General features: G+C 46.2%; 3 protein-coding genes across 3 annotated transcripts in view; all 3 read left to right on the top strand.

The window, feature by feature from the left end:
* LOC107122266 (transcription factor HES-5-like) overlaps nucleotides 1-3751 on the top strand; it is a 10506-nt gene extending 6755 nt beyond the window's left edge. The window contains exon 4 of the mRNA XM_015425304.1: nucleotides 3699-3751. Within this exon, the coding sequence (XP_015280790.1) occupies nucleotides 3699-3751 (53 nt within the window). The remainder of the gene's footprint in view (nucleotides 1-3698) is intronic.
* Nucleotides 3752-7260: 3509 nt separating this feature from the next.
* Nucleotides 7261-8330, top strand: LOC107122264 (transcription factor HES-5-like). Its single transcript, XM_015425303.1, has 2 exons — nucleotides 7261-7489; nucleotides 8074-8330. The coding sequence occupies exons 1-2, from the start codon at nucleotides 7261-7263 to the stop codon at nucleotides 8328-8330; spliced, it is 486 nt and encodes a 161-aa protein (XP_015280789.1).
* A 9275-nt stretch (nucleotides 8331-17605) lies between these two features.
* PANK4 (pantothenate kinase 4) overlaps nucleotides 17606-24753 on the top strand; it is a 53562-nt gene continuing 46414 nt past the window's right edge. Inside the window, exon 1 of the mRNA XM_015425302.1 lies at nucleotides 17606-17756. Coding sequence (XP_015280788.1) covers nucleotides 17606-17756 — 151 coding nt within the window. The remainder of the gene's footprint in view (nucleotides 17757-24753) is intronic.

Here is a 24753-nt window from a genome sequence, read left to right as displayed (position 1 = left end):
GAGGGGAAAACCATATGGTTTTCCCCTCCGACGAGCTCAGCCACGCCCCCAACGTCGGCAACGTGGCTGCGTCACCTCCGGTGATGCAGCTTGGGGGGCGGGGGTCCCCCCGGGCCGGAATTCCCCTGCGGCGGAAATCGGGCCGCGGAAGCGGGGGGTTCCCCGCCCCCCGACCCGATTTGGCAACCCTACGTGGAGAACTTTAGAACTTTTAGAACTGTAAGAACTTTAGATTACTGGACTGTGCTTGTCAACACTGTAGAATCATTTTTTGAAGTTCATTCTCATACGAATGCACAGAAATGTATTAGTATTGATATTGATCTATTTTTTGGGGGAAATCTATAAAAGAGTGGTCTCCCCTTCGTAAATATATCACGGTTGGTATTGACTATTTACTACCCTCCATCTGGGGCCTGGATTTCTCCCAGAATTACAAGGGATCTCCAGATGATTGAGACAAGTTCCCCTGGAAGGAATGGAAGTTTCAGAGGCTGTGAGAGAGCCAGTGCGGTGTAGTGATTAAGAGCGGCAGACTCTAATCTGGAGAACCGGGTTTGATTCCCAACTCCTCCACCTGAAGCCTGCTGGGTGACTTTGGTTCAGTCCAGGGGTCATTTCGTAGAAAAAGAGGTGCAGGAGCTCATTAGCATAACTCATTAGCATAACTTATTTGCATATGCCACACCCCCTGACATCACGTGAAGTGTGTCAGAAGGCAACACCCACCGCTCAGGCTCCACTGGACTGTTTTGGATTGCTAGCTATTGGGGGGGGGGACGACTGCAGATCTGTCCTCGCAGAGGAGGGAGAGCTTGTACCTGAATAAAACTTGGTCTTAAAGGTGCCACTGGACTGTTTCGGACCGGGGGGGGCTCTGTAATTTACTTGGCTGCTTCTTGTGCTGACTGAGGGCTGCTGGGAGCAGGGGGTGGGGCTTGTTGCATGTGCCCGCCCCCTGGGCTCTTTACTGCCGGAGCTCCACTCCTGTGCGGTCCTGCTGGAAATGACCCCTGGTTCAGTCACAGTTCTCTCAGAGCTCTCTCAGCCCCACCTACCTCACAAGGTGCTTGTGGTGGGGAGAGGAAGGGAAGGAGATTGCAAGCCGCTCTGAGACTCCTTAGAGCTAGCGAGAGTACAGATTGTGCTGCATCTACCCATTACACTTTTCTCCTGCATCTATGGCTTCTCCGTATTTTATCCTCACAACTCTTTGAAGTAAACTGGACAAAGAGGCAGAGTCAAAGTCAACCAGGAAGCTTCACAGCAGAGTAGGATTCAACTCCAGGTTTCCCAACACCTCGAGAGCCAGTTTGGTGTAGTGGTTAAGTGCACGGACTCTAATCTGGGAAAACCGGGTTTGATCCCCCCCCTCCACTTGCAGCTGCTGGGTGACCTTGGGCAAGCCATAGCTCTATCCGAGCTGTTCTTGAAAAAGAGCAGTTCTCAAAAGAGCTCTCTCAGCCCCATCTACCTCAGAGGGTGTCTGTTGTGGGGAGGGGAAGGGGAAAGCAGTTTGTAAGCCGCTCTGAGACTCCAAGTGAAGGATGGGGTATAAATCCAACCTCTTCTTCTTCTTGTTCATCAGACACACTAACTACTGCACCACCAATGCAAATATCACCATTAAAATTAATACCTACTTTTTCACCAGGTGCATAGAACTGGGGGGAAAGAAAGGAAGTATAGCTGGTGTAAAAACGGTGTAAGGGCAGCACTGAAATGCTGTAAGCAAAGCAAACAAACAAAAAAAGAACATTCGTCATTGAAAAATGCAGGCCAAAAATGGTCTTTTCGTCCCTGCGCGAAATTGAACATAAATGCAAAAATAATTTTTTGTACTTAAGCAGGTCCCAGATCATTCAGGGTGTTAATGGTAAAATCCAGCACTTGGAACTGGGCCCACGTATACCATAGAATCCAGGAGTTCCATTCAAGAGGGTTAACTGTTGGATAAGACAACACAGGAAGAGGAATACCCTGACAACAGAAAGTTGGCAAGTTTAATATATCTTATATCAGAACTCAAGTATTATTAAATCCTTGGTCTTTATAAAAACAAAATCTTGACTTTAAAACCCCAATGGATGTTCCTTAGCCAGTGAGGGCCTCAGAGCTGGGGGTGATGTTTATTATGCTGACCCCGTGGCCCGGGGAGACTCTCTAGACAATGCCCCTATTAACCTCAGAGTGTGGGGCTGGCTTTCTTGGTGTTTCCCACACTTTCTTGCCCATTGATGACATTCAGTGGCATGACAAAGGAAGCGTGCCCTGCTTCAGCTCCCATTAGTGACGCCGTGCAGCTCCCCATTGTGGCGACCAGCAATTCCTGTCCCGATAGACCATCTGGAGCAGTTCACTTTCTCAGAGACCACATTGATCGATCCGCATTATCCCGGGCCTTTTCAAAATGCTGGGAACGTTACGCTCTCTGACACCAAAGAGGGCTTCCCGTTTCAATGGAAGGCCTCTTCAAAGTCTAGAAATGGAGGGAAAGGTGGTGGCAGCACGGGGGGGGGGTGGAGGAGAGGAGGAAATCCATAATTTGAAATACTAGTGGTATCGTTTACATGTTATGCTTCTGCCTTATGACTGCCTTTCAAATACAGGAGGTCTCTGAAGAGAAGGCCCAGAGGGGGAAATTACGGAGGGAAGGATGAAAATACTTTTTTCTCTTTTTTGTTAAAAAAAAAGGATGAAGAGTGAAATGGAGCTTCAGACATTAAGAAGCCGGCTTCCAATCTCACCTCAGCCATAGACTCACTAGGTGGGCTTAGGCAAGTCTCATTCCCAGTCTCCCACGATACTACTGGCCTACCTTACAGGGCTATTTTAAGTGGTATAAAGGGTAGAGTGGGGTCTTGGATTATTATTGTTGTATGGCATTGTGTGTAGAGTAGCCAGGAGACCCCAAGATTGTCTGACAGCCAGAAGTTCTAGCTCTTTTAGCATTATGCACCACTAGGTGGCAAGCTAGACTTGTTTTTAAGGCATGAGATGTTTTTGAGGTGGTTTGCCTTGGCCTGCCTCTGTGTCACAACCTTGGTATTCCTTGGAGGTCGCCCTTCCAAATACTAGCCAAGGCTGACTTTGCTTAGCTTCTGAGATCTGATAAATCCCAATACCCCCCTTTGCCATGGAAGCTCATTACAAAAAGAAGACATTGGATTTATACCCCGCCCTTCACTACCCAAAGGAGTCTCAGAGCGTCTTACAATCTCCTTTCCCTTCCGCTCCCCAAAATAGACACCCTGTGAGGTAGGTGGGGCTGAGAGCTCTCTCAAGAACTGCCCTGGAGAGAACAGCTCTGAGAGAACTTGTGACTGACCCAAGGTCATGCCAGCAGCTGCATGTGGAGGAGTGGGGAATCAAACTCGGTTCTCCCAGATTAGAGTCCGCCACTCTTAACCACTACACCTCACAGGGTTGTTGTGAAGACAAAATGGGGAAGGGGAGAACTGCATACAGCACCTGGACAGAAGACAAAAAAGATGCAGCGTTTGCCCTAGGTGCCTTTTCAAGAGGCTAGTGTTAAGGCAGTGGAAAACAAAAAAGTTACCACACACATTGTTAGAAGCAAAGACGCCTGTGTTTTTCTGTAGAAGTGAGAGCAGTGACTCACAAAAGCTCACACCCTGCCACATATTTTGCTAGTCTTTAAGGTGCTACTGTAGTCTTGTGTTTTTCTTATTCCCCAGTCAAACGGCTTTTCAAGGAGAACTCTGCCAAGCAAAACCGGATCCCCTCATGAGTCAAGTAGCACTTCACGTAATAAATTTAGTGAATAACATCAACTGAACCACACAGCTCTAACTTTTAAGTTGTATCAACAGGAAGATGAACGTATTTAAGTCTGTGGAACCTTTTTTTTTTAAAGCCTGGAGTGTTTGAAACAAATAACAAAGTGCCTCTGAGCATATACAGAGTAAATTTCCTTTGGCATTCATGGCCAGCCCTTCTGACCCTGAGGTTCAGAGGCAGGCCTTCCTACTCAGAGGCTTTGGAAGCCTCTTGAAAGCCGGCACCTCTGGTTATGTGTGTGTGTGTACTTTTGAGGAATTAACTTCCAGCAGATGTTAAATAATGGTTTTGCTGCTTTGATGGGCACGGAAGGAGGAGGGAAGGTGGGAGAGAACTTGGGAATCCGTAACACTCCCCTCCTCCCTCGGGCGGCTGTCTGGGGGCACTGCGCCTGGTTCACCATTCACCTCAGATGGTGTGAGCTCACAAATCTCCGTTTCCCACACGTCGGCCCCATTCACGGTGTTAAACTGCGGACAAAAGACGTGTGCCTGGTCACAGGGCCCATGCCTCTCCTGCCATCTGGCCAGCCCTGTGTGGAAAGAAAGGAGATGGCTTTGGGGGGGGGGGGGAGCCATCCCTGGGAGTCCTGTGGGACATTTGTGTGGGTGGCGCTCGGTCGTAACCGAAGCCCACTCATTTCGTACTTCTCCCAGACTGTACAGGCGATCAAAGCGGTCTTTCCTAGGGGAGGAAGCGCCCCACCCCATAACAGGGTCCTTATCCCTCTCCGCCGCCTTGTCCAGTGTAGCCCATAGCTGGCCATGCACAATGGGAAAGGCAGAATTTGCTTTCTGAAATGTCAAAAGCAAACCAGGCATTTATTGCGCACAGACTTTAGGGTTGCCAACCTCCTGGTGTGGCCTGGAGGACTCCCGAAGTTACAGCCAATCTCCAGCTGACAGAGATCAGTCCACCTGGAGAAAAATGGCTGCTTTGGAGGGCGGACTGTATAGCAAATATACCCCGCTGAGGTCCTTCCCCTACTCAGACTCTACCTCCTTAGGTTCCGTTCACTAAACTTCCAGGCATTTCCCAACCTAGAAATGGCAATCATACACCGAACCGTTCCTCAGGCTGTCCGGAGCCTGAACAGTGTGTGTAGAGTTAGGAACCTGCAACCTTCTGGATCACACAGAATTCCTTCCATCAAACAGCTTGGACAGACTGAAATTGGGGATAGGGGCGCAGCGGACACCGAAACCGAAATCTAAAGAGCCGGTGTGGTGGTGTGGCTAAACGGGAGAGAATCAGATTCAAATGCCTCTTTGATTCCAAAACTGCCCTAGCCGTCTATCTCAGCCTAATCTATATCACTGGATTGGTGTGAAGGTACATCATTCTGAGCGAGGTGATAATAAATCCAAACATTCGGGCTCTTTAGACCGACTATATTCGGCTAGATTCGGGAGTCAAAGTATACAAGCTTCGGAGTAACACAGAACTCAAACTTCAAAAGTGGAAAATAACATTGACAGCCAAACTGTGTGATCTTTAAAAGAATTACATCCTTTCCACATACATTCAAGTGTCTGGTGGGTATATAACACTACTTAGGATTGCTCAATAAAATATTCGTCTTTGCACCTGAATATCGGTATCACTGTATTCTACACAGCTAGCTAGGCAATAATTGTGTTATATTCTTCACTACGGTCTCACTTTGAGATCCCTAAATGTTATGTGAGCTACTAGATAGCAATTATGGGATCCGGACCTCAGTGGCACAATGCACAGTCACATAACACACATGAACACACCCCGTTATTGCCAGGGGTGAACCGCCCCTCCGTCTCACAATTTGGTGTAGTGCTTAGGAGTGCAGACTCTAATCTGGGAGAACCGTGTTTGATTCCCCACTCCTCCACATGCAGCTGTTGGGTGACCTTGGGCAAGCCACAGTTCTCTCAGAGCTGTTCTCTCAAGGGCAATTCTCGAGAGAGCTCTCTCAGCCCCACCTACCTCACCAGGTGTCTGTTGTGGGGAGGGGAAGGGAAAGGAGACGGTAAGCCACTCTGAGACTCCAAGTGAAGGGCAGGGTATAAATCCAATCTCTTCTTCTTCTTCTTTATGAAAATCCACCTAATGGATTTTTGATGGAGATGAACGTTAGAAACTTTGTAAAACTGCTTTCCCCGTACTCTCCACTCAGTATCTCAGTTGCCCCCTCCACAATGGTCTTTGGCAAATCATGATTGTTCCCATTTTACAGAGGAGGAACTGAGGTCACATGCATTTTCGCAACATGCACATGGGATTTATGTGAAAAATTGAAAAAAACTTTGGAATTGGGATATATCTTAAACAGCACCTTTATGTTTTGAGAGAGTCTCTGCCCCCCCTTCCCTTATCTTTGTCTACAAAGCTATTGTTCTATGTTTTGAGAGAGTCTCTGCCCCCCTTATCTTTGTCTACAAAGCTATTGTTACCATTGCTATTTTTATTACTTCCTTCCACTGAGTGCCAGGAGCTGTACAGGAATACATATCCTTCTAAGCCTATTGACTGCTGTGCACTTCGAAGAGTATTAATCTGCTCAGAATTATACTGGATGCAGTTTTTTTTTAAAAAGCCCATCCTATTTACTCTCTCATATGCAAGTATTTGTATGTTTGCAATAACTAAAAACACTAAAAAAAACCCCCAATGTGTGTGAGGCCGAAAACGAAACTTCGGATGGGCTTTTCCCGCTACGTACTATTCTCAAACAGCCCTCCCCCCCAACTCCCAAAGAACATATGTTTTTCTTTTTAAATTTTGATTCCTATCTGCCGAAAATTGACCCACACTGTATTCATTTAAGCACACTTTAATGTCAATGAAAAGGTCTCAGTCTTTCTCATTCTGTTTGCTTCACACCCCTTTATGGGAATCCTTTTGGAGACAGGCAAGTTGGAAGGGGAGGGGGGGAAAGGAGCCCCCCCCCCAGTCCGAGCCCATCCTGAGAGTTGGCCTACTAAAGAGTGTTTTTGCCCAAGTCTGGGAAAAAGGCAGCATATTGAGTTGTTGACGCTCCCAACGCTAGGCCTCTGAGCCGGATGATAATGGGAGCCGGAGGTTTCCCACGTTTCTGTCCCATCCTTCTTGAAGCTGGTCTTTATTGTGACCCACGCTCCCCACTCCACCTGCTCCTTGGGGAGCAGGGTATTATCCCAAGGCGATTCACAGTCAATTTACTATGCTGTAATAGATGCCTCCCCTATTGTTCCGGAGCGAGGCCCGGATTGGCCAGGGAGTGTGGGAAAATGAGAGAGACTCTGGCCCCATACATTTGTATGCGTCTCTCGGGTATAAATAGAAGCCGGGGGCTCGTGCCCTTTCCAGACAGCACATCTGAAGCCAAACAGTCACTCGTGCGCCTGGTGATAACATGGCACTTGCTGCCCATGCTCACTCCCTAGAAATCTTGGCCTCCAAAGAGAAAAACAGAGTAAGCATCTCTTATTTTTGTGGTTCAGAATGTTCAGATTCTGCCATAGGAGACAGCACGGACCGCAAGGAAGCACAGTCGCTAAACTTTTGTCTGTTTCTCTCCCTGTGGAAAAACTGCGCCGTGATCGGATCAACAGCAGCATCGAGCAGCTGAAACTTCTGCTGGAGAAGGAATTCCAGAAACATCAGCCCAACTCCAAGCTTGAGAAAGCAGATGTTCTGGAGATGACTGTCAGCTACCTGAACTATAGCCAAAGTGAGTACTGTTTCCACTACGAGGCTATCCGCACTTCTAACCAACCTGTGTCTCTTCTATACCAGTGTGATTGGTGTGGCTTCCCCCCTGCAAAGAATCCTGGGAAGTGTAGTTTGGTGAGGGCTCTGAGAATTCTTTTTTGTCCACTCAGGAAACCCAATTTCTTAAGATTCTTTGGAGACGGGAATGACCATCAGTCCCATTTTAAGTAGGCTTCTTTACATTGTATGGTTTTGCAATGCAAAGTATAGAGTATTTATATGTACAGTGTACATCATTTATACTATGTGCATCAGGCCGATCTATTAACTTGCAAATAATATACCAAAATGCATAAATTTAATGGAAGGGGGGATTTGGTGCAAAGAAACGGAACATGGTCACAAAATCACAAGATTCGGCTTGCACAAGAGGGAAGAAAAATTGAAACGGGGGTGGGAACAAGATGGCAGGGATGAGAAATTCAAACTCGTCCTTACTGTGAATATACCCTTTTGATCAAACCGGTTGCTAGTGGAAGATCTTGATCCTGCTTCGAACGACCCAGTATCTAAATCTTGCCTTTCTCTCCTTCTTTTTCACAGCGATGGCTCTGTCTCCTGAAAACATAACCCAGGATTATAGCAAAGGTTATTCCTCCTGCTTGAAAGAAACACTGCAGTTCCTGGCTGCTCATTCGGCAAACACCGAAACCCAGCTCAAACTCCTGAACCACTTCCAGAAGCCCTGGGCAGCCGCTGCCAAAGAGGAGGCCTCTTCTTCAGCTCCTTCTTCAGCCCGGCAACTAACCCCCAAAAAGGCAGCACCGAAGCCCTCCCACACATTGTGGAGGCCTTGGTAGAACTCGAGGACATCGGGGAGGGGAGGGCTTGGATTGGCGTTAAGAGATTCCTGAGGAGTTAGAAATTTGATGTACAAATGTCTGTCACTCCTCTAATGAGTAGGGAAGACTATGTCCTCCTTAAAATATTCCGATGCGTTTTCGGGTACCTTCTTCGTTCAGAAGGATTGGAGCTCTCCCATCAATTGCGGAGAGAAAGCCATTCTAAAAGAATGAGTCAAAAAGTAATCCTTGCATTAGGAAAAATTCTACATAGCTGCTCTAAGAGAATGTTGCATACTGAATGTTTAACCTTGATGAGGTTTTTCTCCCCCTTCTATTGTTCTTAGGGGACAGAAAAGGTTTCTCTTGTCTGTGTATTGGGGAGGGTGTATGCGTTTTTGCAGACAAGTAACTTCTAAGAAGTTCAGGCTGAGGTTTCCAAAAGGGCTCCTACCTGCTAGTCCACGACATCTGCTATTCCACGACAGCATAGGAGCTAAGGTGATTTAACTCCTCCAAGCTAAGGGGGCTGGCGGGGAAAGGGATACTCTTTGGCATAGCACATTCAAATATCCAAACGGCCGACAGTGTTTCCCCCCATTTGTAGAACGCTTCCTTCCACAAGCAAAAGAAACACCTTTGGATCCCATCAAAAATCTTATTGTACTCTTTACAACCCTGTAAGACAGATCCGTATTCTTATCCTCACATTGCAGTCGGCAGGACTGAGACTAATCTACAGTGGTCTGCCGAATGCCATGAATTCATGGCAGAAGCAAGATTCAGACCGGGAACCTTTCTGGTACTTAGCTCAGTTTTGTGGCTAATGTTTAACCTTGATGAGGTTTTTCTCCCCCTTCTATTGTTCTCAGGGGACAGAAAAGGGATCTCTTGTCTGTGTATTGGGGAGGGTGTATGCGTTTTTGCAGACAAGTAACTTCTAAGAAGTTCAGGCTGAGGTTTCCAAAAGGGCTCCTACCTGCTAGTCCACGACATCTGCTATTCCACGACAGCATAGGAGCTAAGGTGATTTAACTCCTCCAAGCTAAGGGGGCTGGCGGGGAAAGGGATACTCTTTGGCATAGCACATTCAAATATTCAAACGGCCTACAGTGGGTTGGATCCAGGGTGTTTCCCCCCATTTGTAGAACGCTTCCTTCCACAAGCAAAAGAAACACCTTTGGATCCCATCAAAAATCTTATTGTACTCTTTACAACCCTGTAAGACAGATCCGTATTCTTATCCTCACATTGCAGTCGGCAGGACTGAGACTAATCTACAGTGGTCTGCCGAAGGCCATGAATTCATGGCAGAAGCAAGATTTCTGGTACTTAGCTCAGTTTTGTGGCTACTACTGTATCCCAGTTCTGTAGGCAAATATAAAAGAAATCCCTTCTGCCGGTTCGTCTGATAGTCATCCCCTCTTAAGATGGAATCCTGGGAAGTGTAGTCCTGTGAGAAAGGCTAGGGAACTATTCTCAGCTTCTTCACCATACTACAATTCCAAGGATTCCTTGTGGGGTGGAAGGAAGCCAACTATTGTAAAACCAATGTAAGGTAGCAACTCAGATAAACCCTGGGAAATCTATACTCTTTAGCCATTTACACAAACACAGCAGACCCTTTTGCATAACCTAGCCTTCAGCTCTATAATATTTGTAGAAAGTATTGCTAAGGGTGTGTGTGTGGGGGGAGTTACTCTGTGACAATAGTTCGTAGAAGATGTTCTTCAATCACAGTTGGCTCTCTGAGGCAGCACGTTTGCATCCGAGGTGTTTAATGAATGCTTTTTATAAAGGCAGAAACGTGGTTTTTGTATCCTCATAGGAAGAAAAGTAACAAGCCGTTGTGCTGATTATTATTTTTTATGTGAAAAAGTTTAACGAAGTCTTTTATGAAAGGCAAGTTGTATAAATGATATTTACGTGTCTGTACCGTAATTGTTATGGAGCATTATCTTTGCTGTCGTCCTCAGAGGATGTAGTTGTGATTGTGCGTGAGCTGCATGGAATTAGTCACCTGTTGGAAACCGGGATGGTGTTTCCAAAACTTTTGCACATTGCTAAAAAAGGAAGAAATAAAAACCAGTTTGAATAAAAGTCCGTGTCTCCCAGTGCTTTATTCTGGTTTTCCATGAAATAACTCTTCGGGGGGTGGGGGGAGGAAATGGATGGAGATTCTGCAGGATACTTTAGTGAATAATCCCCTGGGCACATTTCTTTCCTCAATTTCTTAACTGTCCCCTGTATCAAAAGGTTTCAAGGTATTTACAAGAAACAGTGAAAACAATAAAAATCACAAAGCAGCAAAACAATACGATAATCAGCAGCAACAGAATCAAACTCCGTGGAGAGAGATTTCAGACGGCAGCCATGCTGGTCTACAATAAAACAGGGAGATTCGAGTCCAGTAACACCTTAGAGACCGAACAAGAGTTTTGGGCTATAAGCTTTAGAGAGTAAGCCCCCTTCATCAGACACGAAGGCAGTTTGACTTTCAAAAGCTTATATGGCAAAACCAGGCCTGTAGCTATGGTGGGGCTGGGGTGCTGCCCCCTTTCTTAAAGGCACAGCCCCACAAGAGTTTCTCCTGTAAATGTTTTTTTCAATCATTTTAAAGCATTTCTTTAAAGAAGTGCACTCCTTTAAAGGGAGAGGGATGCTGTGCAGTGTTCCCTCTAAGCTGAGTTAGTGTGAGCCAGCTCACAGTTTTTTAGCCTCCAGCTCACACGTTTTTGTCTTAGCTCAGGAAAGAGGGCTCCAGAGCAAACTAATTTATGCAGCAGCCAAATCGCTCGCTCACAACTTTAATGCCAGTAGCTCGCATAGTAGAATTTTTGCTCATAAGACTCCACAGCTTAGAGGGAACATTGGTGCTGTGTAGTTGACTAATTCCCACACTGAGCAAGGGGGTTGGAGTAGGTGACCTCTATGAGCCCTTCTCACTCTGTGTCAAGAAACTGGTCTCCTTTAAAAAAAGTTTTTCTGCCTGTGTTAGCTTCCTTGCCGATAGAAGTCATCACCCCCACCTGCTGGCTTGTTATCAGAATTATTGCTTAGGCTGGCAGAAATGATTAACTTGCGGCAGCTGAGAATTGCCATCTAAAGTGGTTGGCAGCTTGCAATTTAGAGATCTATCCTGGTAACGACTCTGTATTGGCTAAATGGCACTGAGAACTTCAGCCCCACCAGAAAAGTTTTTGCCCCACAATCCACAAAAATCCTGGCTACGGGCCTGCTCGAAACTCCATGAAATCATCCAATCATACTGATTCACTGGTGTTATTGGTATCCCAGACCCTTTCCTTTTATCCAATAAAAGTTCTATGATACATTGATCTTGAGCAGCAAATAGTTGTTGTTAATCATTTATCACCTAACAGACAAAAGAAGTAAAAAATGTTTGCAATTGCTGGAGTTCTTTTTGGATCCCTGTCAGGAAGTAAAAAGGTAACCAGGTCATCCAACTATACGTCAGAATGAGCTTGCAAACATGGTGAAATATAACACCTGAGATTAGCATACGAAGGACGCTCCAGAAGGATATGTGCTATCGTGTTGCTCTTCCCTAAGGGCAGGGGCAGATTTGTCCTGAATAAGGTAAATACATGAATTCTCATAACTGCCAAGGAGGAAATATTCTAAATTGATATTAAAAGAAACCAGAAAGTGCAGTCCTACCCATGTTAGAAGGAAGTCCCACTGTGTTTAGTGGGATTTCAGCACAGGTGCGCATAAGATTGTAGATTTTCCTGGCAAGAAACATATTTGTTAGTCTATTATTTATTTATTTAAAAAAACATTTTAAATTGTTTTTGTTATTTAACCAGTACAAACAATTAAACAAATATTTAACAGTAACTACAGAACAAATAAAATACAGTGGAACACACAGTTCCATAACTAACATTAAACCTGCTGGAACTGTGAATCAAAGATCTTAAGTACAACTTGATCTTGAAAATAATTAATAATTCCGTGGAACTCCTGAGGCACAAATTGTGACACTATTGAAGCATCGTGAAGAGCATATTCTAAAAAGGGAAACCATTTAGTTATTCGGTCCGATTGTCTGAGTCCTCAGCAGTGCTAATGGTGTCAGAGATTTTATCCATCACATTTAGACATATCAATAAGAAATTCAGTTTGGAAATGTCAGCTGTGCTGCCAATTGCCGGTGGTGGGGGGAGAGACGGCTGATGTATTGTTACCAGCCTGGGAAATTTTCCATTTTCATTTCCAGGGAAATATTCATTTCCAGGAAAAGGAATACACAGTGTACTTCATTGCGCCACCTTGTGGATGCAGACATTTTAAATAGATTATTTTAAACAGTTACTGCTGAGGTGTTTTTTTTTTTTTAAAGATATGCATTACTTTATGTCCAATCAACAGAAAACGTAACAATGAATGATTTAAAAAACCCCAAGTTTACAGTTTGTTAAAAAATCTGGAATTGTTTCAGCCTGCTGTATACATTTTGGACAAATTTACTTCCTTACTTTTATTTAGGGTTGCCAAATCGTTCTTACCTCGCGGCGGGGGGCTCCCGTTCGGCGTCTTGAGCGCGCGCCTATGTTTCCCCCTCAAATGGCCGTGGCCCCGCCCCCAGCGTGCCCGGCATCATCACGTCACATCCGGGTGACGTGCACGCCGGGGTGGAGTTTCCCCCGGGGCGGAGTTTCCCCCGGGGCTCAATTCCGCGGTGGCGGAAATTGGGCCTCCAAAGCAGGGGGGGGAAATCCGCCCCCCGGGGGGAATTGGCAGCCCTACTTTTATTTAGTAAAATATTCTTTAAAAATCAAAATTCATACATAACTGACCAAGACCATGCCCAACCCCCTCCTTAAGTACAAAGGTATCATGTTTCAGGGAGAAAAACAGTATGTGAATGCAAAATGATGACTAATTACAAAGTTCACCAGACGGTATACATTTTAGTAATTTAGGAATCACTGAAGAAACTATGCATTGTCTGATGACTAAGCTGGTGCAGTACTAATCTGCCATTTACTTTGGCATGGTTAAGATTTGGAAAACTTGCTCAGCTAGTTTAACCGAGAAATAATAAATAAAACAAGTCATTAGGAGATGTCTGGTTCCCATACGTTCATTTTATGAACAGTTGGAAAAATTGGTTGCTGATTCTTATATATGCTTCCTAATGCTCCCTCTAAGCTGTGGAGTCCCGTGAGCAAAGATTCTACCTTGTGAGCTACTGGCAGTAAAGTTGTGAGCGAGCGATTTTGCTACTGCATAAATTTACTTGCTCTGGAGATTACTCCAGATTGCTCTGGAGCCATCCTTCCTGAGCTGAGCCAAAAATGTGTGAGCCGAAGGCCAAAAAACTGTCAGCTGGCTCACACTAACTCAGCTTAGAGGGAACACTGCCACTTGTCCAAGTCTGATATTTTACAGTGTTCTACCAAATATATGCACTGCACTCTGATAAAAAGTTTATTATTCTTCTTAAAAAATCACTTTCAAAATCGGTATGTTTTACAAAACCAACGTTTGAAAAAGAAGTATACATCTCTGTGTATTTGCACTTTTTGATTGTGGCTTCATAATATTTCAAGTTGTGGCAGAATGGGCCTGCTCTGGTCTGCAAGCCCCATTCCACCCTGCCCTCCAAGGTTTTCTCAACACCTGGAGAGGCTTTTCTCTCTTTCTCTGGTAACCCACCACCACCACCTGACCTTTGTAAGGAACTGCCCACTGGGAGGGTCAAAACTCCCAGCTTCCCTTCCCAATTCTGAGGCCTTGCCTCTGGGTCTCCTGCTGCCCCACACCTGTTCACCATGGGGACCATTTACTGCCAACTGCCTACCTTCCCCCAGGCACTGCTTTGAAAATAGCATGTCCAAGATGGTGGAGGTCTATGTGGTACAGAGAACTACTACCAGCATCAAAGGTTATAAGGTAAAGGTTTCCCTTGCTTGAAAGCCATTCAAATCTGACTCTAGGGATGCTCATGCTCATCTCCATTTCGAAGCCGAAGAGCCAGTGCTGTCCAAAGACATTTCTGTGGTCATGTGGCTGGCATGACTAGATGCCAAGGCACACGGAACACTGTTACCTTCCCACCGAAGCGGTACCTATTTATCTACTTGCAATTTCTTGCTTTTGAACCGCTAGGTTGGCAGGAGCTGGGGCCAGAGATGGGAGCTCACTCCGTCATGCGGCACTCAGGTCTCGAACTGCTGAACTACTGACCTTCTGGCCTGCAGTTCAGCATTTTAACCACTTGAGCCACTGCAGCCCCCAAAAGTTATAAAGTACTTATCAAAAAGAAAATGCTCACAAGCATACTTTTAGCACAGCACCAGATTGAGCAAGAAAAGGGTAAAAAGAAATTCCTCTGTCCCTCTCTCTATACATGCCCTATCAGATGTTAAAATATAGGACAGGCTCCTTAGCTTAAGAAGTTACAGATCTCTACAGAGCTGCCATTATCTTGAAGCTTTCTGTAGCTCTCCAGACCAGTATGGTCAGTGGCTCCTCCTCCAGAACTCAGCTAAGAGTTCTGTCTGCTCTGATGAACTCAGCACAAAAGAGAGCTCTCTCCTTGCTCCCAGGAGTTTTATCTTCTCCCTTTACCCTCCCAGTAACCCAGTCAGGCCAGGTCAGAGAAGCTTTTCCTAACATCTCCAGAAATTTCCTTCCTGAAGTCTCTCTAGTACTTAAATCCTTCAAATCTCTATTCCCTGCTTGGAGAGGGGTGGGAACTTGGCCACAGACCTATCAACATTTTTATGAAGGTGGCCTGAGGTAAGTTTGGAAAGCAACTGAACTGACTTCCCCACCTTCCTGCCTGTTCTCTGCCCAGGGTGGTGGTGGGGAGACTTTTAAAACTCAGAGTGAATGTTTTGCTCATTTCAGACCTCCAAAGGAAAAATGCATTTCTTCACACAAGTTAGTTAAGGCTCCGATTTTATTTCCCCCAGCAAAGAAATTACAATCCCCTACAGCCAGATAATTCAGTCTCTACCATAAACAGACACAAATCAAACATTAAAAATGGTAATTTTCAGGATCTTTATAAGAATACATCAGCATCTCGGTCTCCGGGCCTCTCTGCAGTTAGCCAGCCGCCAACCAAAACAGTCACCGAACGAGCCTGCCAATGTGAAGTCACCAAATTGGAATTAATTCATAAAGTTGACACTGTGGATCGTGATCTCAGCAAATCCTGGGGAATGGCTGGCTCACTACACAAAGTAAGCACTGCTTGTCACCAGTCACGCCCATGTTGATTAGATCTTGTACTTCCTTGGCTGGAGTTTGGCCCTTTTGTGTTCTGCCCAGCACTGTGCCCAGTGGTATACCGGTGACAGTCTCTTGTACTGCTCGGCCTGTGACTCATTGGGTGGGGAAAAGGTGTCCTATCCCAGGTAATAATGGAGACGATGGTGCTCTTACAGGGCCTAACTTAAATAACATGTCTTGTTCGGCTTCTAATAAATAATCAAAATACTTGCCCTGGGGGTCCAGCAGAAAGGGCCTTGTTGTATTCCAGTGTCCAATATTATCAATATTGATTATCTATAATGCTTTTGTAGGACCCTGACCTGGATAGCCCAGGCAAGCTGAATCTCGTCAGATCTTGGAAGCTACACAGGGTCGACTCTGGCAAGGACTTGGATGGGAGACCTCCTCTCTGAATATCCTCCAGGCCCCCAGTAGGGGTCAGTCACCAGAGGTCGCCATGACTTCCAGGCACACACACTAGGGTCGCCAACTTCCAAGTGGCACCTGGAGATCACCTGTTATTACAGTTGATCTCCAGATGACCAAGATCAGTTCCCCTGGAGAAAATGGCTGCTTTGGACGGTGGGCTCCATGGCATTATGCCCTGCTGACGTCCTCCCTTTCCCAAACCCTGCCCTCTCCAGACCCAAATCCCCAAATATTTCCTAACCAGGAGTTGGCAAGTCTAACACACACACACACACACACACACACACACACACACACACACACACACGTAAAATAACAAAAAAAAACAAAAAATGCTTTTGCAGGGATTAGCATGAAGAATCATAGAGTTGGAAGGGACACCCAGTGTCATCTAGTCCAAACCCCCGCACAATGCAAGAAATGCACAAATACCTCCCCCTCCAGTGTTCCCTCTAAGCTGACTTAGTGTGAGCTACCTCAGTTTCTTAGCCTCCGGCTCACACATTTTTGTCTCAGCTCAGGAAGCATGGCTCCAGAGCAAAGTAATTTATGCAGTAGCCAAATCCCTCACTCACAACTTTAATGCCAGTAGCTCACAAAGTAGAATTTTTGCTCACAAGACGCCACATCTTAGTGGGAGCATTGCCTCCCCCCCCACACCCCCAGTGACCCCTGCTCCACCCCCAGAAGATGGCAAACAACGACAACAAAAAAATTCCCAGGATCCCTGGCCAAACCAGCTGTGAGAAAAACTGCTTCCTGACCCCAAAGTGGCAATCAGCATTTCCCTGGGAATGGAGAGCTTGTTCTATCCCAGCTACTAGTGTTAATAATTACAAACAATATTATTCTTTTATTATTATTAGTGCTTTTAAAGGGTCTAGAACAAGAGACGTCGCTGTTCCCCCCCAAAAATAATTATGGTAATAACCAATGTTCCCTCTAAGCTGTGGAGTCTCGTGAGAAAAAATTCTGCTTTGTGACCAAATAATTATGGTAATAACCAATGTTCCCTCTAAGCTGTGGAGTCTCGTGAGCAAAAATTCTGCTTTGTGAGCTACTGGCATTCAAGTTGGGAGCGAGCGATTTGGCTACTGCACACATCAGTTTGCTCTGGAGCCACCCTTCCTGAGCGAAGACAAAAATGTATGAGCCAGAGGCTAAAAAACTATGAGCTAGCTCACACTAAGCTTAGAGGGAACACTGGTAATAATAACACCTTTATAGACAATATAAATGGATAAATAGAGCACCACTCTATCTATATAGAAACGACCAGTTCCAGTCCTAAAAGACCCATTCCAGCACATAATGCCACCATCATCACCGCTTGAGAGGGTTTTAAACATGCATTGATTTTCATAACCATATATCATAACGTTTATAATCTCTAACCTAAATAACTGAGAGCGCGAGCCTGGAATAGGCGGGGAGATAACCCATGTGGGCGGGGCTTAAACTCATGGGCGTGGCGACACCTCCCTCCCTCCCTCCTCCTCTTAATCTATGCGTCGTCCCCCCCCCCTTCAAGTATTAGCCTGGCAAAACATATGCGCATATATTTGCATGCTTAATGAGGCCGGGCGCGCACAGAGCGGGTCGATGCGTCCAAAATGGCGGAGCGGGGCGGGCGCGGCGGCGGCAGCAGGAGCGGCGGCGGAGGGGTCGTGGTGAGCGGCGGCAGCCTGGACAAGAGCATCACCCTCCCGCCCGACGAAATCTTCCGCAACCTGGAGAACGCCAAGCGCTTCGCCATCGACATCGGTAAGCGGAGCTCGCCGGCGGCTCCCTCCGTTTCTAGTCAGCGTTGCCGCCGCCGCCGCCGCCGCCACAATTTGTGAGGGAGGGTGGAGGGACGCCTTCGCGAAACGCACGCCGGGAAGTGAAGTCCGGGGTCCGATAGGTGCCCGTTACCGCCAAGGGGGTAGCTGACCGCAAGTCCCGGCATGCAGCGCGGAGCAGCTGGCGGAGCGGGGCGCGACGGGAATTGCAGTCCAACTGTTCGTCCGGGGCATGGCGGGCTATGAGGGAAGGGACTACGAGGCCCAGGCTGCCGCCTGGTTTAGGAGGTGGCGGGCGGGGGTAGAGAGAGAAGGAGAGAGAAACGGGGTATATAAACAAGTTCCTTTTAGGCAGGTTCTGCACGTTTTCCCCTTGGCATCAGGGGCTGTCTCCTTGACGGGGAGCAGAGTCCTCTGGAAAGGCAGGAGGATGTGGTTTATGGGGCCTGGAAACGCAGAATAATCCATAAACTCCACTGGCTGAGACGGTCCCCCCCCCCCCGGAGTCCAGGAATGGACAATACGGGGGGGGTTTTTGAAACCCCGGGGTCCTGTGGTGCCTTCAGGGACTAGCAGCATTCCTTCGAGTATAAGCTTTTATAACTAAAAAACAAAACAAAACCCCTCTGTTCTCCAGATGCAAGGGGTTGCCAGCCTCCAGGTGTGGGCTGGAGATCTCCTGGAATCACCACTGGTCTCCAGACAGTAGAATTCCGTTCCCCTGGAGAAAATGGCTGCTTTGGAGGGTGGGCTTTGTGGCATTGCACCCTGCCGATGTCCCTCCCCTCTCCGAGACCCAGGCTTCACCCCCCCCCCCAATCTCCAGGTATTTCCCAAGCTGGAGTTGACACCCCTACTGGATGCACGTGTGATACCCTCCACTTGCCTCTGATGGAGTGAGCTCTGATTTACCAAAGCTTGTGCTGGAAACTATCGTTGCTAGGCATTAAGGGCCTCCTGGGTTCCTGTTTCATTTGCAGCTGCGGAGTAATGCGGCGACTCTTCTGGAATATGGGGAGGTAGTGGGCTGTAGCAACCTGCATAACTTAGGCAAGCCCCAGCTTGTCGGGGCTCAGGAGCTAAGCAGGGTCGGCCTGCATTAGAGAGCCAGTTTGGTGTAGTGGTCAGGGCTCAGCAGCTAAGCAGGGTCGGCCTGCATTAGTACTTGGATGGGAGACCACCAAGGGAGACGGGGGTGTCTAAATGGAGGAAGGCAGTGGCAAAGCGCCTCTGCTTATCTCTGGCCTCGAAAACCCTACGGTGTCGCCATAAGCTAGGGATTTGCCTGACGCTTTGGGATAAGCAGTTTCCTCTGGGCTACCCCTCTCCCCACAACAGAAACAGAAGTGTGCTTGTTTTTAAAAAGAGGGCTGTGTCCCCCTGTGAAGCAAAAGGGTTGCTAGGATTACTATGCCTAATGGGCTGAAAGTCAAGCCTATGAATGTCACACCGTTAGGGGAGAGATAAGCAGGTGTGGTGTAGGCCGAAAGGGGGTAGAGATAACAGTAAAGAGGCTCTTCCCCATTGGAGTTGAGAGTGGAGAATTAGACCCAACAAGACAGAAAAATATTGTTACAGGCCTTTATGCAGTACTGGTGTCGGTTATAATTTTAATTTATAAAACACTTTCAAGAGTTTGAAATACTTCACGATCTTGCAGGAGGTCTTTATCGTAGCCCTGCAGGGAAAAGAAAGAGGAACACCTTCAGGGAGTGCAAAAACAGAGTACGCTAGAACAATAAGGTGTATAGAAAATAGTAGTGTATTGTAAACTGTAAATTGCTGATTGTTTTGTGCTTGTCGCATTGCATGCGTTTTTCCTTTTTTTAATTTGCCGATTCTCAGAGCTGATCTTGCATCAAAATAAAGTTTTATATATTAAAACTGCAAATTGAAAAATACTACCTGAACCTACAAGACGAGCCAATGTGACAAGCACACCATTATAAACACTAGTTACTGTACCAGTAACAAGTGTGTAAATACATGGGGGGGGGGAGCAGTATCAACGTATAATTATATCACACATCCAAAAATGGAGTCAACACACATGACAAACCATAGATCACTGACCAAACTCTGTTTGAATGGACTGTTTCTGTGTTATCTTGTTTGTTCAGTGCAAAATAGCATCAGCTGCATTATTTCCCCCCCGTAAGGCTGATGGGGCGTGTGTGAGCGAAAATAACAGACTGAGGCTGCCTAGTAAGTGCTTGGCATATAGGCACTCCGAATCAATCTCTTCCCTGTTCTGGGAAGTGCTGCTAAAAAAGATATTAAGAACATAAGTGGTATTAAATCCGTCACTGGGGAGAAGTAATACTAATAGAGAGCAACACTCCCCTCTCCAATGATATTTTGCTGTTTGAGTCAAAACATTCAAATGCTAACCCTTTCCAAAACTCAAGGCTAGAACCATCTCAAGTTGAAATACTCCCCCCTCCCCGAGCTTCCTAGCTGCATTGAGTGTGTTAAATTTTAATTTTTTTCTCTCTCGTTTTGGATGGCAATTGTATTTGAGTTGCTTTTGGGAGCCTTTTTGATGCTGAAGAGTAGAATAAAAATGTAAGATTGTTTAGCGCTGAGGTGTCGAAATCATTTGTTATGAGACCTTGTTGGGCCGGGCCACGTGTGTCATAAAATGTAATGCCAGGTAGTGGAGATATAAACTTTATAAAGGACACAAACATAAAGGGTTTTTTAAACTTAGAATAAAAACATGCTTAAAACATTAGCACTCTTGCAATATTTTGTTTATTTAACAGTGTCCAATAACTGACACCTCTTGCTCTGATTTATTGCATCAAAATGTCTGTGCTGTTGCAATCTTGAGTATGCTGTTCAGGTGTGTATCTGTAAGCTGCAAATCTATGATGATGCAGCAGCAGCAGTAGAACTGGAAGAAGAAGCAGAAGACAGCCAGTTCCACTGTGGCCCTGACAGAAGCCCTCCGGGGGCATGATCTGGCCCCTGAGCCGCATGTTTGACACTCCTGGTTTAGCAATATTAAATTGAAAGTGGTCCGACACAACCATTCCCAAATGATACCTTCACTTCCACCCTCCGGTTGTTGTAGGAACAACACTACATATCTTCAAGTCTAGCTAGAACCCGAGTCTGTTTCTTTTACAAAATATTTTAAATTTGTTTCATTTCATTCATGATAGAATAATATAAAATAGGGATCTACTTACGTTAGTATAATGTGAAACACACCCATTCCCAAAACTAAATTAATTTTTTTGTTCGCAAATAATCTGTTCAACATAACATAATGGTGGTATCCAATATGCTTCCCAAACTTTAATTTCTTTCTTCTTAAACTTAATCTCAGGTTAATTTGTTTTGGGGTACACCTTGCTGTAGCACATGGGAGTCTCTCCCCCCCCCCCTTCGCTCTTTAAGTTTAAAACGGTCTCTTATACCCCTGCTCTGTATAGCACAACTCTAAAAGAGAAGGCCTGTTTTGGGGCTGAGAACTCGAGGATTAGAGATGGGGCACTGGTCTTCCAAAGGAGACGGCAATGGCTTTGTTTTTCAATGTCAAGTGAGCAGCGATTCATGAAAGCTCCTAGCCTGCCACAAGTCTTTAAGGTTCTCCTGGACACTGCAGTGGACAGACTAACAGAGCTACCCATCCTGAACATATTGCCTGGAAATGTGGGTTAATACCGCAGCACCCTCTTCTCACTGGGTCAGGATGGAATTTATAGCAAAGGGATTAGCTGTAAACCTTAGATGCAAGCACGTCCCTTGGTGTGTGTCCCAAACAGTTTTAGAAAAAAGCTGCTAAAATCCAGTTAAAAATAAAAACCGGATGCTCCATGTTATGAGCTGGGTGAGGATGGGGAACGTTGGGTCATTGTGCCCACAAAATAATCTTTGTTTTCAAAATAGTTGTGTGATATGTCTTATTTTTGTTGATAGAATCGTAGAATAGAATCCCAGAGTTGGAAGGGGCCAGACAGGACATCTAGCCCAACCCCCTGCTCAATGCAGGATCAGCCTAGAGCATCCCTGACAAGGGTTTGTTCAGCCACTGCTTAAGGACTGTCAGTGTGGGGGAGTTCACCACCTCCCTGATTCCACTGTTGCACAACTCTTACTGTAAATTTTTTCATAATATCCAGCCGGTACCTTCCCGCCCTTAGCTTAAACCCATTATTGCGAGTCCTATTCTCTACTGCCAACGGGAACAGTTTATAAGTAAATCCATTTGAGGTGTATTTACATTGGGTTTGGATGACCAGTTTTTCTTCTCTAGATCCGATGTGTGGCTTTTCCCCCCCTGCTAAATTTGTACCCTGGACTTGGGCATTCCCTTTGGCGAAGCAAGTTTCTAGTTCCTGCTTACGTTTGCTTATCTAACATTAGAGCACATATTTCCCGTTCAATGGCTAGTACATTCAAGTCCATGCTTGGAAGTAAAGCTTACTTTGTGACTTCTCTCAGCTAAACCTTCTTATAGAATGCTCCGGAGAAAAGTAGGGATATAAATATTTAAATAAAATAAATAAATGTATAATCTTACCCCTCCACTATTAGTTTATTACACATACCTATCTAGCTCCCTTCCTGCTAACAGCCGTCTCCCTGGCACAAAAGAAAAGTTAAGAGAGGGAACGTTCAAATATGCCCTTAAAAATGTATCGAGCATCCACAGCTTGGGCTGTTTTCATACACATCCTTTGTTATCTTAATACAAATGTGCCTCTCTGTGTAGGATGTAGATATTTGTGTTCTTTTAAAAAGAGAATACACTAAACTTAGAACACAAATATCTACATCCTACACAGAGAGGCACATTTGTATTAAGATAACAAAGGAATATGTATGAAGACTTTCTTGGATGAAAACTTTAGGAAGGGAGTTCGAAAAGTTTATTTCCAGTTAACCAGCCCATTTCGTGAAAGCACGCTAAGGTTTAATTTCCTGTGTATATTTGCTGAGGAAATATGCAGCTCTTTTATCAGCAGAAGGGAAGGGTGGGGAGAATGTTTTCCATTTAGTCATTTCAGCAATTTTCTGGAGAATAGGTTAAGTATGAAGGCAATAAGCATTGCCAGTTGAGCAGTCCTGAATTTTGCAAGAAAGTTTATCATCTGTACTCAAAAGGAGGGTGGATGTAAGACAGCCCCTCCCCCTCAAAAAGAGAAGGGGGGGAGAATAACCCTGAATTCAAGATGCTCCGCTCTCTACCCCTGTACCTTCTGGCAGACCCCAAAAGGCACAGAGAGCAGCTTGCCCCCCCTCCCCCCTGCTGGGTCACTGGGCTGCAACAGCCCAGCAGGCCAGCTGGGGACATGGGGGTGGCACAGTCCCCTCTCTGCCTCTGTGGCTCCTGCAGAGGCAGAGGGAGGCGTCCCATGGTGGTGGCACGCTGCCCTGTCTGGTTCCATGGTTACCATGGAGGGAGGCGTCTACCAGCTAGGACTAAAAGCATCCCAGCAAGCCTGAGGGGGGAGAGGAGAGTGTTCCCTAAGTAGATACTTGAACGCAAGGGTCATTTTGTAGAAAAAGAGGTGCAGGGGCTCATTAGCATAACTCATTAGCATAACTCATTTGCATATGCCACACCCCCTGACATCACCGGAAGTTTGTCAGAAGGCAACACCCACCTCTCAGGCTCCACTGGACTGTTTTGGATCCCTAGCTATTGGGGGGGGGGGACGACTGCAGATCTGCCCTCGCAGAGGAGGAAGAACTTGTACCTGGATAAAACTTGGTCTTAAAGGTGCCACTGGACTGTTTGGGGCTGGGGGGAGGGGCTCTGCAACTTACCTGGCTGCTTCTTGCTCTGACTGAGGGCTGCAGGGGGCGGGGCTTGTTGCATGTGCCCACCCCCTGGGCTCTTTCCTGCCGGAGCTCCGCTCCTGTGCGCTCCTGCAGGAAATGACCCCTACTTGAATGGAAGGTGGCCTCCCCCCCCCCTTTTTTGGAAAACCAAAAAAAGGGAAAAGGTCATCTCCCCATTAAGTAAATACAGTATAAATATTTCCTCCTCTGTGTTGAAAGAGCATCCCCTGGAAGGGCCCACTGAATACGAAGCGGCCATACTGAGTCAGAGACCATTGGTCTATCCGCCCCAGTTTTATCTGCTCTGGCTAATAGCAACTCTCGTGCCAACAGTTTTCTCTGTGTTGCAACCTCCGAGATGAGGGGGACTGGCTCTATAGCTGTATTCAAACATCACAAACAAACTGTGGTTGGTGACGAGGCGTCTCAAAAGGCCTTGGAGTTGGATGCTGCCGTCCCTCACTGTTCTTGCTTCACCATGATTGAAGACTTCCTGGCTTAGAAACAACAGCAGTTTGTGATTAAAATGTGGAATTTGCTGCCAGAGGATGTAGTTATGGCCAGAGGAATATACAGTTTAAAAAAGGGATTAGATAGATCCGTGGAGGATAAGTCTATCAATGGCTACTAGCCATGGTGACTCAGGGGAACTTCCACATTCAGAGTCACTAAGCTCCTGCAGAAGGGAGGGGTGCTAAGGGCACTAAGCCTCTGGATCCCAGAGCCAGGAGACAACATCAGGGGAAGGCCTCGGCTTCTGTACCCTGTTGTTGGCTGAGAACCAGTTGGCCACTGTGTGAGGCAGGATGCTGATTAGATGGACCACTGCTCCGATCCAGCAGGGCTCTTCTTATGTTCCTATATTCTTATGTTTCTGTCCCACAAACCAGGATTCTCAACTTGGATTAAACGGTTGTTTAGAAACCTATTTTATAAGCAAGCAAGAAGCAACTGCTTGTTGAAGTGCCTGGTTTTGTGATGTCGCAACAAATTGTTCATACCCCTACACCAGGGAGTCTTCAATCACAGAGCATGAAGGGAAGGGGGAAATCAGTGTATGTGTTCGAGGACTTCCTGGCCTGTTTTTATCATTTGTAACCTCTTAATGCAGCTGGCAATCTTTTGGCAGGCATGTCACATGCTCTTCCACTTAGCTAAGGCTAGAGATGTGAAGGCCCGGGGGG

The sequence above is a fragment of the Gekko japonicus genome, unplaced genomic scaffold (genome assembly GCF_001447785.1).
Source record: "Gekko japonicus isolate JY-2015 unplaced genomic scaffold, Gekko_japonicus_V1.1 scaffold135, whole genome shotgun sequence".
In the NCBI taxonomy this organism is placed as follows: domain Eukaryota; kingdom Metazoa; phylum Chordata; class Lepidosauria; order Squamata; family Gekkonidae; genus Gekko; species Gekko japonicus.
Note: the sequence above shows the minus strand (reverse complement) of the source record. Positions and strands in the feature narration are given on the sequence as shown.